Raw genomic sequence first — 15485 nt, forward strand, 5'->3', positions numbered from 1 at the left:
TATTCCCTCATTTCAGGGACAGAAATTTCAGGCCTGTTTAAATTTCTTTATATTGTGTTTGTCCTGATAGAAATAGATTGCCATAAATAGATGAGAACTTTTAGGCATTGCACTTTTAGTTAGATTGTCTTGTTCATCCTTTTAAGAAAGTCTTGATAGAGAAAAGGCATGAAGTACATATTTGATATGAATTGCAGAGGGGACATCACAGATTCAAAAATTGTAAACATTTCATTCAAAGCAGCAATTAAGCAAAATTAAAGTCAGTATTTTAAAATACATTTTTAAGCAGCATTAAATTTTCATTATGGTATTCACAACAGAAAAGACTCTTAAGGCCCTAAGAAAATGCTATTTTGTGAGAAACTTAAAAAGCAGACTTTAAGAATACACAGTATTGAAAATTATTGGTCACTTTTTGATCTCCGGTCACATAATAGGGTATTTTTTTCTTTCCCAAATGAAGGACAGTAACATATTATTTAGTAAACAAATGAGCCCTTTGAACTGGACACATTTTGCTCTGACATGCTTGTTAAATAAGAGCAGTAGGTCCCAGCGTGATGGCATAAATCTCTTAGCATTTGATTTGAATTCTAAATATGTTTATTGTTTTCAGAATTACTTCAGGTGGAGTAACCAGCTCTGCTGGACTCCTAGCTTAGCTCCTCCCCCTGTATTCCGCATCTTCATTAAAGTCATCATTTTCCAGGCGTGCCAGCAAGAAACCTCTGCATCATACCCTTCATCCCCACACCAGAACAGTCACGGAGGTCAGAAAATTTCACCTCAGAAACGTTGTTTAGCCCATCTTTCGTTCACGTGGCCCCAGTTAAGGTCCCTGTTGTTTCTTGCCTGGGTTGCCGCAGAACCTGTCATTGCTCTCTGTCTCCAGTCTCTTTGCTTTCCAATCCAGACTTCATATCCCTTCTAGCGGCTTGACTAAATGATTAGATCATATGGCTTCACTAGGCACAAGGACTTACTTGGACCTAGCTCTTTTCACAGTCAGGTGCCAACTCTAGGCTAGTGTTGAACACTGTTAATAACTCTTTCTGCCTGGCTTCATTTCTCAAGATGCCCCACCCCCTACACACACACTGTAGGCATATTCTAGTCTACTAGTCATTGCCCAAGCACCTCTGCACTTTAATGGCTGCTTTATGCATACTTTTCAGTGTGGTGGAGTGTTCCCCCCTCACTTTTTTTTTTTTGTGATATTTGACTTATCTTTTAAGTCTTGGCCCAGATGTTTGCATTTTCTTTTGTACCTACACAGCATTTAGCTCAAACACATTCCACATTTATTGGTAGTTATTTCAGATAAAAATGTGACATAGATTTTAGTGGCAGAGGATAAGATGAATGTTTTCAGAGGAGGAGGAGAAAGTTCCTGCCCTGGACCCACCACAGTGTGATGAGGGACTTACGGTAAAGTGCTGTGGGTGTACAAAGGAGAGTGTTCAACTATGGGGGAAGAGTGGTGGAGAAGACAGTGAGAGCTGCACACTGATGAAGCTTTTGCTGCATGCCAGGAACTTCCGTATATTTATTCAATTCTCAACCCCCTGTGAAGTAGCTGCTACCATTACTCCTACTTTGGAAAGGAAAAGTGAGGTTTGGAGAAATTAAATAACTTTGCCCAAATTCATACAGCCAGTATGAGCTGGATTCAGACTCATGGAGACTAGCTTTAGGTCCTGGGCTGTTAACCACTGTGCTATCAGCTAAAGGAGCTAAGCCTTAAATGTTGATCAGGGGTTTTGTAGGCTCCCAAGGAAGGGGACAGCTTGCCAGCAGAGAGGATAGCAAGTGTAGGTCATTTGGTTCCACCTGGAGCATTTGTTCTTCTTGGAAGCAGGAGTGGTTGTGGGTGGCACAGATAGAGTATAAAGTGCGTACTGATGAAGACTCCAGGCAGTGGGAAGTCCTGAGGGGTCTTAAGCTGGGAAGGACTTTTACCCAGATGAAAACAGCATTGTAGATGGTGTGGAAGGTGGATTGATTCTTCCTTTCAGAAAGCAGAGAAATCAGTTAACAGGCTGTTGCAGCAGTCCACATGAGAAATGTTGAAAGCAGAACTAAGGCAGTTGGAAGAGGGGTTGAAGGAGAGTACATAACAAAGAGATGTTTAGGAGATAGAGTGAACGGGGCATAGTGACTGAATAAATACGTGGGCTCGGCAGAGGAGAAGATGAGGAGTACAGGAGAGAAGAGCGGAGTTAGAGGGTAGATAGTAAGTCTGGTTTTCAGGTATGTTGGATTTGAAGTGCTTATGGAGTATCTAATCCCTTCCCTGCCAAGCTAGGATGTAAGGTCTGAAAGGGTGAGGACTGTCTTTTCATTGCTCTCTCCCTGGCACCTCAGACAGTGGTTGGCCGTTAAAGGCACTCCATTGTTTAATAAGTGAATACATACAGGTGGATACGTCTAGTTGGTAACTTGAAATTATGATTGAGAACTTAAGAAAAGGAGGTGTGAGTTGAAGATATAAATGTAGGAGTTATTAGTCAAGAAGGTCTGAGATTACCAAGGCCAGATAGTACCCAGGGGAAACAACATTCAGAGGCCAAATGGGGGAAATGGGCTAACTGATGGGGCTGAGATGCGTAGGCAGAGAATGAGAGGAGTCCCCAGAAGTTGAGAGAATTTTAAGGAAAGGCAAAATACTGAAGAGAGGTCGAGAAGACTGAGAAGTATTAGATTTGGGAAGTAGGGCTTACTCTGTGGAGGCTTTGTGAGTTCATGTGACTAGAAGAACAGTGTATGAGCAGGTCCTAGAGCAGACGGGAAGATTCCACACTCACATAGCCAGGAAGCTCAGCTCTCCACGGGACACCACTTCTGAGAATGCAGAGAAGATGGTGAGTCCAGATCTGTTTGTAGGAAGTCTTATTGAAGAGTCCAAGGGAAAAACAGCTGCTGGTGTTTCTTGAGGGTGTGGGTGGCAAGTCCACTTGTTGAGCATCTGGGGTGGGAATGGTGGTAGAGGGTTGAGTGATGGTGGTAAAGGTTTGGAGTAGTTGCTACGGGAATCAGAAGGGGAGCTGAGCAGATTGGCTCAGGACTGCTGAGTGGTTTTAAGAGCCTAATATAGTTTAGAGACTAGTAATTTGTAGTAGACAAGTACAAGTGGTTGTGACTTTCCTCTACCCACACTCAGCTCAAAGCAAAAGAAGCTGATGGTTGAATTGATCCTGCGTGTGGGAATTGCACGCCAGGTATGGCAGAAGAGCAGTGGGATTTGACAAGACCGGTGAGAAAGGCATTGGAGTGACAGCATGTGACCAGTAATGTTTTGTTGTTTCTGGAATGGTAGATGAAAGGCAGCCTGGTTGCAAATGCTAGTTCTCAGAAAGTTTATGTATAATCAACCATTGATTTGACTGCTGGGTATACAGGGTTTACAGTAATAATGGAAATAATGTTTTACAGGACTTCAAAATCATGACTGGGCTAAGAGTTAAATAGATTTAAATTTTGGCCTGAATTAGTGAACTTAACAGAATTTACTTCTCCCTGTCTCATGGGGTTTTTTCACTGATTGTACTGTAATTACCTAAAAATAATTTTTTAGCCCAGATATGGTTCCCACCTTTCTTTCTACTCTTCCCTCCTTTCCATTCAACAGGTATTTGTTGAGGGCCGCCACTGAGAATGTAGCAGTGAGCAAAAACAAGCACAAACCTGTGTCCTCATAGAACTGACATTCTAGTCAGGGAAGACCGTTAGTAAATAAAATGTAGTAGATGGTGTACAAGTCCTATGGAAAAAAAGAGGGAGAGAATAGGGATTGTTTGGAGGTGGGGGTGTTGAGCCACAGTTTTAGATCGGGTGGCCGGGAAAGGCCTTCCTGAGGTGACATCTCAGTGGGGACCTGAGGGAATTGAGGGAGTGAGCCTACAGTTAGGCACCTGGGGTGTTAGAAGTGTTGCGGGCAGAGGGAACAGGGGGTGCAAGACCTCCTGAGGCGGCGGCATTCCTGTGAGTTCCAGGAGTGCCAAGGAGACGTGTGGCAGGGCTGCAGTGGGCCAGAAGAACAGGGCCGGGGGGCCGCTCTAAGGACTTTGGCTTGTCTCCAAGTGGGAACCCCTTAGGTTTTGAGCAGAGGAATGATTTCTAGTTTAATGGGATCGTGCTGATGGTTTTGTAGGGCAGAAGCAAGAAACCAGTTGGGAGGCTGTTGCAGTAATCATTTATTTTCCTTCTTCCATCCATCCATCTCTGTACATGTACTTTTCTGGCAAAAGATAAACAACTAATTATTTTAGGAGTGTCGTAGGTAAATATTTTGATGTGTAAACACATCAGTGTAGTAAACTAGTCGTGAGTGTCTTCTTTACTAAATGATTATATGTGAAAATTACTCTATCAGTAGTAGGGCAGTGTCTTTACATTTTTTTCCTAAGGCTATTATTGTATTTCTGTTGCTTCATCCATTTTTCTCTTCCTGGTCTTTCTCTTGGCCATGACACAAAGGTTTAACCTAGTCAGTCTCTGACAAAAGAAAGTACAGTTCATTGGCCCAGATAAGGATTAAACCAGTGAATGTAGTCTAATTAGAATTTTCTCAGACAAACTGACTTCACTAGTTGCAGAAAGTTAATTAAATGTTGACAAATCACAAGTTATTTGCTTTGACTCTTACCCTTAGTACAAACTGTCTAGAATTATTAACTTTTCTCTAAAGAAAGAAGAAAATCTGTGTGCCTTTTATGTAATTAACATTAAATTTACAATATATTTTATTAAATCTAAGGTGCAATTGATTGGAAGATATATTTTCTTTTTATGTACCAAGAAGAAAGAAAAAATATTGCCAGTTAAACTGCAGTTTGTCATCAATTGCAAGGCATCCCTATTTCAGATACATTAAAATGTGGAAAATATGCATCTGGAATGGTGAAATATGATAGCAGATTAGCTTTCAGTGAAAGTTTTGTGTTGGCATGGGCAGTGATTTTATTGGCTGGCCAGCCCTGATGTGTGTGAAACAAAGGTTATTGTCAAACAAAATAATCTTTCTCCATTTGCTCAGCAAATGGAGAAAAATTATTTGAGGTATGAAGTGTATATAGGAACTGACCACAGGAAGATGCAGTATCAAAATGAATGCTTTACTCACAGTGAAAAAAAGTGACAATGAATATGTATATGTTCATGTATAACTGAAAAATTGTGCTCTACATTGGAATTTGACACAACATTGTAAAATGACTATAATGCAATAAAAAAAAGTTAAAAAAAAAGAATGCTTAGCTGAACTTACTATGAAATATAAATTAAAGGAGTTAGAATCTTACCATTAGCCTTTTGCTATAACTACATCTGTGACTTATGTCATTTTCCTGAGATCAGTGCTAGAACTCAGTTGTTAAAAGAGTGAAAAAGACAAATGGTATTGAATTAATAGCTGTTAAGGCAATATGTGAATTGAGGCTTTAATATGGTGTACAAGAGAGAACTTACAGAAGAGTTAGAAAGTAAGGAAGCAGAGGAATAAAAGCAAAGAAGGGAACTTCTGGGGCTGATGGAAGTGTTCCATATCTTGATTATGGTGGTGATTTTAGGGATATAATCTATACATTTGTTAAAACTCTTCAAACTAGACACTTAAAATCTCATTTCACTGAATGTAAACCATACCTAAAAAAAAAGTAGAATGTAATACCCGAAGTGGGAAATACATAATGTAAAGTATTTTTTATTGATGAGTTACAATTTTAAAAAGCCAAGTGTGGTTTCATCAGACAAAATAAAACAAAAAGAGGGAAACTGTTGTTTGGTGTGTACAAGGATAAGGAAGTAGAGGAGAGAGAAATATTTTAGTAATTTGAAATAATCTTTAATTGGAAGAATAATAGCTAATTCATATGTCAAAATCCTGAAAGGTGTGTTTCCAAATTGACTGCAATGGTTAAAAAATAAATAAATATGAAAACTAAAATATACTTAGAGATATGAAAACTGGCAAAAATATTTTACATAATCATTAAAAAGAAAATACTAGCAGTTGAGATGAAGTTTTGACAGAATGTAAAGGCAGAGACAACCTGGAAAATCTAGGCTAGTGTTCCCAAATAGAGTTTTAAAAAGGCTCATTCTGAAGATTCTGTTATGATATGTTTGTGGTAGGGCCTGAGAGTCTGTGTTTTTTAAAAGCTTTTAGGTTGAACCTCATCAGTTGTATTTGAGAAATGCTAGACTAGGCAGTGAAAATGTAAGAAATTAAAGCTGCCGAAGTTATTATTCCAAAAACCATATGGTAAATATATTACTTTAAAACTTGTGGCTGCCGTAACAAATTACCACGAACTTAATGGTTAATACAACAGAATTTTATTCTCTCACAATTCTGCAGGCCCAAAGTCCGAAATCAGTATCACTGAGCTGAAATCATGGTGTTGGCAGGGCCATGCTCCCTGAGGTTCTAGCGAAGAATTAATTACTTGTCTCTTCCAGCTCTGGTGGCTGCCTGCAGTCCTTGGCTTGTGGCTTTATCACTCTGATCTCTGCCTCAGTAGTTAAGTTGCCTTCTCTTCTGTCTGTATCAGACCTCCTTCTCCCTCCCTTTATAAGGATACTTGTAATTGCATTTAGGGCCCACCTGGATAATCTAGGGTAATCTCCCCAACCTCATGATCCTTACTTAAGCCTGCAAAAACCTTTTTTTTTTTTTTTTTTCACCATATAAGGTACAGGTTCCAGAGATTTGGATGTGGATGTCTTTTGGGGAGCTATAATTCAGCCTGCCACAATAAATATCTTAAAAGTGGTCTGACTGTTAGTAAAGAGAAATAAGGAAACAGATTGATTGCTTTTTTCTTTTTTTTTTTTTTTTAAGGAAACATTTCCTAGGCTAGAATTAAAGTAAGAGGTTAGAGAAGAGGTAGGAAGGACAGTTTGAAGACCTGATAAGACTAAATAAAAGCAAGAAAACCAAAGAACAGTCTTCTGTAATGTTTCCAGTATAACAGAAGCAATAAAGATAATTAGAAAATGAAAAAGAAAACTTCTTTGTAATTCAAGACAACCTTTAATCTCATTTCTTTTATTGGACAGTGGGCTACATTGAGTACAATAGCAATTTTTAAAACATTTAAAAATGTTTTTGTGTAAGTTTATAGTATTAATTTTTTGAAATATGATTACTAATTGAAATTTAACTTAATATAAACTTATTAAAGTTATCAATAAAGTTTTTGTTACAGCCAATCATAGATGGTATCATGCAGTTTAACTGTTTTATTTCTTCTGTGACTCTTAAGTTAGATTGTATGTAATGGTATTTATTTTTTAAAAGCATGTCTATTTGATACAGAACCAATAGCGCAAATATGAGATAGTATACTACTGTCATTACTAATAAACAAGCCTATTTAATGAAAAACTTCACAAAATTCATCTTTTAATCACAGGATTTCTGTTTAAAGAAGGCTTACTTTTTTCTTGTTTATAAAGGTAATACATATTGTGGAAAGTTCGGAGAATAAAGAAATATATAAAGAAGAAAATCCACTGCTATTCACATTTTGTTGTATTTCCGTAAGCCTTTTATGTATGCATTTTTTTTTAAAGAATATAATTGAGATCATAGACTATAAACAGTTTTGCTTCCAGCATTTTCCCCGTTTACATTGTAATTGAAATTTGAAATGCTAATGAGTAAGTGAGATTCCAAAATCAGTCCTGGGTTTTACAACTAGACTGTTTGAGGCAGACTAGTTAGATTTTAAATATTTCATATCTTTGCAGCTAGCTAAGACTTTATTTTGTTTTTTAGTGTATTTGCTTCTTTTGTTAGTCTCCAAATTACCCAAAGATGTTAGAATGTTTGTTTAAAGAGGAAGAAAAGTGGATGAAATTTGAGAGTTATAAGTAGAATTATGATCATAAGTGGAAAAGTCTTCTCATAGATGAGTTAAGTTAGAAGCACTAATTAGAGAATATACCCAATTCTTCTAATGTATTAAAGCTTATAGAGTAAAATCTAATTTATATCACAGGAGTTAGTTACCGAGTATTTATTATATGTTAGCATTTTTCTTAGCACTTTACATATATATAATACATATGTGTAATATGTTTAACTATGATTAATAGTTTCATTGTATAGTCCTGAATTAAAGTAAGCAATGGAGTTAAAAAGATTGGCCAATATTCTTTTTATTATTTTTCTTGTTCTTAAAGGTAGATACATTCTTTGTCTGTCTTTCTTTCTTTCTTTCTTTCTTTCTTTCTTTCTTTCTTTCTTTCTTTCTTTCTTTCTTTCTTTCTTTCTTTTTAATTGAGTTATAGTCAGTTTACAATGTGTGAATTTCTGGTGTACAGCACAATTTTTCAGTCATACATGAATATCCATATGATATACTCTTTAATTTTAGAATATTTGAACTTTTTAAGGACTGTCTTCTTGGAAAATAGTTTTTTTTTGGGGGGGGGTGAAACCGTAATGAATTGTGACTTAGCACATTGACTCATACAAAGCATAGCTGAATGGTGCAGAATGAAAATTAGTTAAGATAATAACATACCCAAAGCACCCCCCCCAAAAAAAAAAAATATATATATATATATGTGTGTGTAGATTAAATGAACTTGAGTACTTTATTAGATTTAAGAATCTTTTGTTATTTTAGTTTTGTTCTGTTTTTGTATTGTCTTATTGTATGGGAGAAGAATGAAATTATATAAACGCCTGTAGAATTTTCATTGAGGTACTATTTTTTTTTTTCTAGCTTAAAGCAATAAATGTAGATCTTCAGAGTGATGCTGCTCTGCAGGTGGACATTTCTGATGCTCTTAGTGAGAGAGATAAAGTAAAATTCACTGTGCACACAAAGGTAAATGGGGTTTTGTACTTGTATTATTTTTGGCTATCTATTGTGCTGATGTTACATACATAATATGTTAACTAGAATTTTGGTTTTGAACATAATTAGAAATTGTATTTTAGTTTTTAATTCATTACTGCTATTTTAACAAAAAAGTTTTAGGGAAGTGTACTTTTAAAGATTAACATTTGAGAATCATAGAACTTAGACATAATGTAAATTTAATTTTCTCCAGACTTTTAGTGGTATCTTGTATTCTTGTTGTTTTCAGTTTTGTTGCATTCCTTCAGATTACTGTCTTACAAATTCCTTTTTAGATTTCAGTTCTCAGGCACATTTTCATATTGTGATCTGTTCTCCTTTGTTTTAATAGTTGAGTTTGATGCATTAATAGGGTAACTCTTAAATAATGGTAGAAGTACAGTGTAAGAGGCTGTCAGCTTATTTTCTCAAAGATTCCAAGGTAATTTTTTGTCTCCGTGTCTCAGGGTTTTCATAATCTTTCATTTAAGACTAATTTAAAAAATAGGATGTAAAATGTTTATTAAAAGCTTTTTAGTGTAACTTTGATTTTTACTTGAGAAAATCTCTTATCCTCGCAGAGTTCATTGCCAAATTTTAAACAAAATGAGTTTTCTGTTGTTCGACAACATGAGGAATTTATCTGGCTTCACGATTCCTTCGTTGAAAATGAAGACTATGCAGGTTACATTGTAAGTGTTGAGGTTCCGTTTTAATTCCATTTTCTAGGAAGTGTTTAGATACTTTATTATGTGTTGAAATGTTATTTAGCAGTTTTAGTGAACTGATGTAATTTTTTAAATTGCCAGTTACAAACCATGATCGGCTACCACCCTTTATCCTGTTTGGGAGTGTAGGGTATGGATATGTTATGCTCCCTTATTTAAACTTAAGTTCTACTGTTTATTAGAATTGAAATGGGCTTGTCCTTAGGGTTAGTTAAGGAGATGTTGCAAGCCATACTGGTCCTGAACCCTCAGGTAAACATATTTAGAGTTGGAGGGCCCCTTGAGAGGTTATCGAATGTAAATGTGCACCAGATGTTGTAACTCAGCTGTTGACCACGCTCAGATTTCTGAAATTTAGTTTCATTTGATTTCCTTGAAATCTTTCTGACCAGATCCCATCTTCATCCTTGTGGCCCCTCCTTCTCAGTCATTTGCTTCTTTTACTTTTTACAACTCAAGAGTTTGGTCGACAACTGGCAGTGCTTTTTTGTTGTTGTTGTTGTTGTTTTTAATTACCAGCTTATTTAAAGGATACAACTTGGGAACAGCCAAATGGAAGAGATGCCTAGGATGAGGTGTTTGCTATGCATATTCATTTAGTGTGTAATCAGAGCTTACATACACATTTGAGGACTCTAGGATGCCACATAGGAATCTGCAGACTAAAGTTTGGGAACTACTGTTCTAATACCAGAAAATAATGCTCTGCTCTATTTCTTCTTTGGTGTAAGGGATCTCAGGGATCTTAATTTCTAGAAATTAAGGTCAAATTTTCTAACTTTAATTGGGGTATTCCTGATAGCCAGTTCATTCAGGATGTCTTTAGCTCGCCCAGACAACAGTCTTTTATGGTAGCAGTAGTACAGCTGCGTCAAGAAATAAAATAGTCTTTAAAACTCTAGTGGTTTCGTTCTGTTACAGATCCCTCCAGCACCACCAAGACCTGATTTTGATGCTTCAAGGGAAAAACTACAGAAGCTTGGAGAAGGAGAAGGGTCCATGACAAAGGAAGAATTCACAAAGATGAAACAGGAGCTGGAAGCGTATGTGGTTTTTCTGTTAATTGTGCTTGTTTTAATTCCTTTTTTTTTTCTCTCTTATATCCCATCCTTTTAATTAAATTTCATCACAGTGACCCTTTCTGGAAGATGCAGGTTTAAGCCATACAACCAATGTTAATGATCATGATCAGAGCCTACAGGAAAATTACAGAATAATTGTCTGCACTGTAAAATTCTTTAAATTAATGTTTAAATTGACTCTGGAAATTGAAAACAGAGAATCCAAAAGTTTATACAAAATAATAGAAGGGGAAACAATGGCTTTTTAAAGTAGAATGTAAATTCTTTTTTTTTTTTAATTTATTTACAAGGTCTCTTTTTTCGACAAGTACATACTACCAAAACTTACATTTCTCATAGAAGTGTGCACTGAGCGACTCTGAATGTATTCTGCTTTCTTTTTTTTTAAAAAGTGTGTTTGTGTGTGTGATTTTCCCCCTCTTCTCTGCCTGTGGCTTCTGGCTGAAGGGGAAAAAATAGGAGCAAAGTGATGAGAGAATAGTTTTTAAATGCTTTTTATTAAATAATTTTTAGTTTCATATATACTAGACATGTATTAAATCCTTGGAAAAAAATTGAGATAATTTCTTTTTCATTTTTAGTATATTTACTGAAAATATAGTCTTTCCCCTTTTGTTAAACATTTGAAATAATTTTGGATTTGCTGCATGTTGTTTTTCTGTATTTTGAGAGTTATATAAGGAAATAACTTTCCTTGTATTATCATCACCTCCATCAGTCTTTTTCTGGTCATTTCTCCCCTTTGTACATTTCCTTTTCTCCTGTTCCACTGAATTTCAGTTTTTAAGCATATATTCACACTGCTACTAGACTCCTCTTCAGAATGCTAAACTCTTGACAAAATAAATTAATGAAGTGGATCTTTTTTGTTTAAGTGTGAGGTGACAGACATTTTAAGAATTCTGTCAATACTGAGTGCAAGCAGTAGTCTGATAGCAGACAGACATATTCGTCTATAGTTCATAAGACCGAAAACTGGAAATTAGCAGAACACATTACTATTGAAGAATCTGTGGTTTTCCAGTGGCCCTGATCATGATTCTTTTGTGGTCTGGTTAGGGGTTGGATAACAGAGAACCTGGGGTTTATTCTACTGCTACCTCCATCCTCTGCATCCTTCTTTTTTGTCTTCATTGAATGACTACCCTCACAGAGATCAAACTTCTCCCAACATTGGTCCTGCTGGTTTACTGGTATGTAAAACTTACTCTCCTTGCACGTAGTTGAAGCAAGAATATCGGGCCTTTTCCCTGAGTGTTTTTTCCCCCTCAAACTGACACATATTAGTATATGATCGCTGTGATTCACTGATGATATTAAAGTATTTTAAACAATTCTTCAATGTAATGGCAAAAATTAGTCTCTCCATGGTATGTTCCTTTCCTGTGTGCTTGGGTTATTAGATGAAAATAATTATTAATGTTGAAAATATGCTTACTGAGGTTTAGTTTTTGATTTTTTTTTTGTATTAAGGTGTTTAAAAGCAGTAATTATCTAGAAATTGAATCATTAAGATTTTACAGTATAATTTGTAGTATACTTTCTCTGGAGCTGAAAACAAACACCCTTATAGTTACCTTTAACACCAACTTGCATAGGAAGAAGGGTTCATAAAACCTAAAAATATTAACATTTAAATATAATAAATACTATTAACTAGCATGAAGTCTTTTCAGAGCTGGGTTTTATATATTTCCTTAACAGTTCAACTAAAAGCTTTGTTTACATGGATTATATCTCTGTATCTCTAATTTTGCATTCAGAATAATTCAAAGAATATTTGCTGAAAATTGTTGCAGATGATTTTCCAGTTGATGCAGTGTTTTACCTTTAATTTTGTGTATTGTTTCTAGTGAGTATTTGGCGATATTCAAGAAGACTGTGGCAATGCATGAAGTGTTCCTATGTCGTGTGGCAGCACATCCCATTTTGAGAAAAGACTTAAATTTCCATGTCTTCTTGGAGTATAATCAAGATGTGAGTATTGATCAAAGTAGTGATGAAGGTTTATTTTTAAAGAGTCAATGAAAACTGCAGGGAGTTGTTAGAAAAGACATCAGACCTTTTTTTTTTAATAATGTCATTTTTCATGGCAGTTTAAAATGACTTTTTCAGCAGTAATGCAGTATTTCAGTAGAACTTGCGTAGATTAATTGAAGAATCAATGGTAGATCATGTTACTACATGGGATATTGATCTTTATTCTGAATTGTGAACCTCTTAAGAAATAGGGTTATTAAATTGACTAATGTTTCTTAAATTTGAGTTGGATTCTTCTGAAGCCTTATGGAGAATTCCAGAGAGCTGAGAAATTCAAGATTACTTTTGGGTTAATCATTTACTCTTGATCTGTTTAACTGACCTTGAGTGCTGATGGCTCCTAATTTTCCTTCCTCCCTGCCTGAAAACTGTTATAGTGCACAAAGAGAGATTGGGGTGGTTGAGCTGTAAAGGTTTCTTCATTCATGATGCTGGAAAAATATTTTTAGTGGATGGGTGATACAAATCTTGGGATCTATATTTGGATGACTCAATTTTAGAAGAAAACAAATGTAAACATAGTGCTTGTTTGCTTACAGGTCAACATTAGGATCAAAGAATTTTGTTTAGGTAAATTTTCCCTTTTGGTTTGGTGTTAGTGAATATGACAATAAAGTATCCTAAGTCTAGCAGTAGAGAAAACCCTTTCTTTAAAAGGGTATGAAGTGTAACTCGAAATCGCAGAAATGTAGCACTTTACCATAGGTACTTTCACAAGAATAAATGTGGTGCTTGCCTGTTGTCACTTATAACTAGTAAAGACTGCTGGCCATATCATGAATTATAGGAAGCTAAAAATGGCTCATGAGTAGGGTTGCTATAGAACACATGATAGAATGCTATCATCACTTTTCTATCTGTATGATTTTGTTTATGCTGGCCCTTACTATGGCCTGGGCTAAAACCTTAATAATAATTTGGAAGAGCAGCGTAGATATGAAGTGAGGCATGGTGGTATCAGAGCTCAGGCACTGATCTGGAGTCCTCACGCTCCAAGTACTCCATCCTCTTGCCACAGCCCTTAGTACTATGTGAAATTGTATCTCTGTATTTTAAAAATTTATTTATGTATCCATTATCTCTCTCCCTCTACTAAAATTTAAGCTCTCTGAGAGTAAAACTTTCAGTTTTCACCACTGTATCTTCACTGTTACAGAACAGTGCCTGGCAATTTAACATGTAAAGTAAACATTTGTTAAAATAATAAATGGAAGATTATTAGGTGTTTAATTCAGTTTTATAAATAGTTTTCAGAAATCTTAGGATTTCATAAGTTTTTTCCCACCAAGGTAGATTTATTTTTCTTCCTTATAAATTAATATGTGCTTAATAGAGATGATGATGATGCATTTTAATAACCCATTTTGTATCAGCAAATGATGTTTTGGAGAAAGCCTAGAAAGAGGGACTGGAAAGTGCTTTGCAAATATTCTTTAACTAATTAAACAGCAAGTATGTTAACAGGTTGTAGAAGATCATAGGCCCAAAGTTAAAAGGTTTTTCTCAACCTTGTCTGTCATGCAATTTCTCAGATCTTTACTCAGTTCAGTGGTGCTGGAAAAGAAATCTGTGCCATTCTGTTACCTGAGCTTCTGAGAGTCACGGGACCGATGAGCTGTTGAAGTAGAGTGAGGGTGCCCTGAAGTCTAAAAAGACTGGGCCATCTGGAAGACCTAGAAAAGCTTGTTCCAGTATCTAGTCTTTGGAGAAATGGTCACTGCTGTAGGGAATGATTGCCTCCAGCATTGCTTTCCTTTTGTAGCTGTGTACCTCTGTTTCCAGCAGGTGTACACACCTTAGTCTGCTTAACAGTAGATTAAATATTTTACTTGTTTAATAACCTAGTCTTCATTGATTTTTTGCTGCCCCATCAGTGGCTACAACCAGGACCTTGCCTCACCTCTGACTTCTTAAACCCTAGTTTTATAGGCTCCAAACAAAGCCTTCTGTCCTCACAGCTCCCTTTTCCCCTGTTCCCATTGTAGCTGTTCTGTGACTCACTGCTACATCTGGACTCGACCTCTCCTGCATTTTGACCCTGTCAACAGCCCTTTTATTTGTCTTTACTTCTTTCTCATCTTGCCTAGAGTACCTGCTCCATCGTTTATAACAAGGTTATAACTTTAGGCAGGCCTCTCCCATTTTCCATAAAAGCTGATTTCAGTCATTCTTCTTGATCAGATAATGACCTTGTTCACCAGGAGTGGGCACCAATCAGAAATCACATTCCTGAACCTCCTGTATCCGCCACAGCCTTCAGCCACCTTGGCAGTCTCACTCATTTAATAGCTTTCCTTTTGTCTTTTTTACTTCCTCCTTTTCAATCTGGATGCCTTTTCCTCTTTTGCTTGCTTAACTACCCTGGCTAGAACCTCCAGTACAATGTCAGATGGAAGTGACAAGATCGTCCCTGATCTTAGGGCATTCCCTGTTTCACTATAAAGTATGATGCTACTTTTGGGTTTTTTCATAGATGCCCTTTGTCAGCTTAAAGAAGTATTCCTAGTTTATTGAGTGTTCTTATGAAAAAGTACACCTTTTGAGATGATCGTGTGGGTTTTGTTCTGGATTCTGTTAGTATGGTGTGATACCTGGTGCCTTTCCGTTTTGACTAAGATACTGTCTAGCTGTGCTGGGTCCCGTGTACTTGTGGTCTGTGGGATCTTTCTTGATGTATTTTCCTCTTAGCTCTGTGGTTACTTCTCAGTCTCCTTCATGGGCTTTTTCCTCCACTTACCCATTCATTTAAATCTGATTTGTCCAGGGTTCCTCACTAAGTT

At 36.3% G+C, this 15485-nt stretch overlaps 1 protein-coding gene across 1 annotated transcript in view; it reads left to right on the top strand.

Moving 5' to 3' along the window:
- SNX6 (sorting nexin 6) overlaps positions 1-15485 on the top strand; it is a 42587-nt gene that overhangs the window by 4487 nt on the left and 22615 nt on the right. Inside the window, exons 3-6 of the mRNA XM_074365658.1 lie at positions 8739-8843; positions 9437-9547; positions 10505-10626; positions 12519-12642. Coding sequence (XP_074221759.1) covers positions 8739-8843; positions 9437-9547; positions 10505-10626; positions 12519-12642 — 462 coding nt within the window. The remainder of the gene's footprint in view (positions 1-8738; positions 8844-9436; positions 9548-10504; positions 10627-12518; positions 12643-15485) is intronic.

This window comes from Camelus bactrianus, chromosome 6 (genome assembly GCF_048773025.1).
Source record: "Camelus bactrianus isolate YW-2024 breed Bactrian camel chromosome 6, ASM4877302v1, whole genome shotgun sequence".
Lineage (NCBI taxonomy): Eukaryota > Metazoa > Chordata > Mammalia > Artiodactyla > Camelidae > Camelus > Camelus bactrianus.